The sequence below is a fragment of the Myotis davidii genome, unplaced genomic scaffold (genome assembly GCF_000327345.1).
Source record: "Myotis davidii unplaced genomic scaffold, ASM32734v1 scaffold648, whole genome shotgun sequence".
Lineage (NCBI taxonomy): Eukaryota > Metazoa > Chordata > Mammalia > Chiroptera > Vespertilionidae > Myotis > Myotis davidii.
Window position 1 is genome coordinate 1,239,248 of NW_006299603.1, and position 1,481 is coordinate 1,240,728.

The 1,481-nt window shown below is 56.0% G+C and overlaps 1 protein-coding gene across 1 annotated transcript in view; it reads left to right on the forward strand.

Moving 5' to 3' along the window:
• Window positions 1-1,373, forward strand: part of MAML1 (mastermind like transcriptional coactivator 1) — a 15,754-nt gene extending 14,381 nt beyond the window's left edge. Inside the window, 2 exon segments of the mRNA XM_006779422.2 lie at window positions 1-10; window positions 12-1,373. The exon segment at window positions 1-10 is cut by the window's left edge and continues 471 nt beyond it. Of these exon segments, the coding sequence (XP_006779485.1) occupies window positions 1-10; window positions 12-516 (515 nt within the window). The 3' untranslated portion in view covers window positions 517-1,373.
• The last annotated feature ends 108 nt before the right edge of the window (window positions 1,374-1,481 follow it).

The window sequence follows — 1,481 nt, forward strand, 5'->3', positions numbered from 1 at the left end:
TGCCGAACCTGTGGCCAGACCCCAGGAAGCAACACCATAAGCCCTTTCACGGCAGCCTCCAGTTTCCACATGCAGCAGGCCCACCTGAAAATGTCCAGCTCTCAGTTCTCCCAGACGATGCCCAGCAGGCCCATGGCCCCCATGAGCTCAGCAGCTGCAGCGGGGCCCATGTTGACTCCCGTGAGTGCGCAGCAGAGGACCAGTGCCCCCGCCCCAGCTGCTCCCCAAGGAGCCCCACAACAGGGCTTGCCGGGCCTGAGCCCTGGTGGGCCTGACCTGGGGGCCTTCAGCCAGAGCCCTGCCCCACCCATGGGCGGCCGGGCAGGGCTGCACTGCACCCAAACCTACCCTGTGCGGACTTCGGGCCAGGAGCTGCCCTTTGCCTATAGCGGGCAGCCGGGTGGCAGCGGGCTGTCCAGCATGGCTGGGGACGCCGATCTGATCGACTCCCTGCTGAAGAACAGGACTTCGGAAGAGTGGATGAACGATTTGGACGACCTTTTGGGGCCTCAGTAATGGGAGGATTTATGATGTTTTCAGTGTTCATACATCCTGTATTTTTGTTCTCATATTCAACAATGAGCAACTATTTGGACCAAATGCTCACAGCGCGGTGTGCTGGGTGGGTAGAGCAAAGGCTGAGGCTGAGGCCCCGCCTGGCCAGGATCTGCAGAGCCCCTCCTCCGACCCAGCGGTGTGGTCTGTGGGCTGGCCCCAGGCCATCTGCTGGTCTGTGGGCTGGCCCCAGGCCATCTGCTGGCGTCATTACCTGGTGTTGGGACAGCAGGACAGGGTTCTACAGGTGGTTTTCTACCCAAATGACCAAAAAACGACAGTTACAGCAATGAAACCCCACAACGTCAGGCTTATAAAAATCTGTGCCGTCATGCTGGCTTAATCCAAGATTTCTCCACTTGCCCTAATGCTGGGGACAAGTTTTTGTTGAAACTATATAGCAGAATTACTTGCAATTTGTAGCATAGTAAAAGATGAAATTTTTTAAAGGTGAAAGCAGAGTAGGTGGTGGTTTGAGTTGATTGGGTGGCATTGGAAACCTAGGGCTTCCTTGGAAGAGCCTTTTTTATTCTTGCTCTTGGTCGGGGAGTGTCACTGGAAACCTTTTCCGTAAGTAAGTCTGTGGCTGCATGCGCCAGGGGCTCAGGATGCTGCGAGGTGGCAGGGCCCCTCCCCCAGAGCGCGTGCTTCTGGGGACCCTGTGGAGGAACCCTTCCTCCCACGCCCGGCAGCAGGCCCCGGGCTCAGCGCCGAGTGGGATGTTTAGGATTCCTGTGTCCCCTTCTGTTGTACCTTCCCACCTTCTGCAGTTAGTTTCTCTGACAGCGTATATTTAATGTGTTAGAAGGTGATCATTGTTGAGTTGTGCACAGATGTCTTTCCTTCACCCCACTTGCCCCTCCTTTTTCTCCAGCCCAACTGGAAAACCTTCTTAAGGCAACAGTTTACTAGATGGGAGGGGGAAA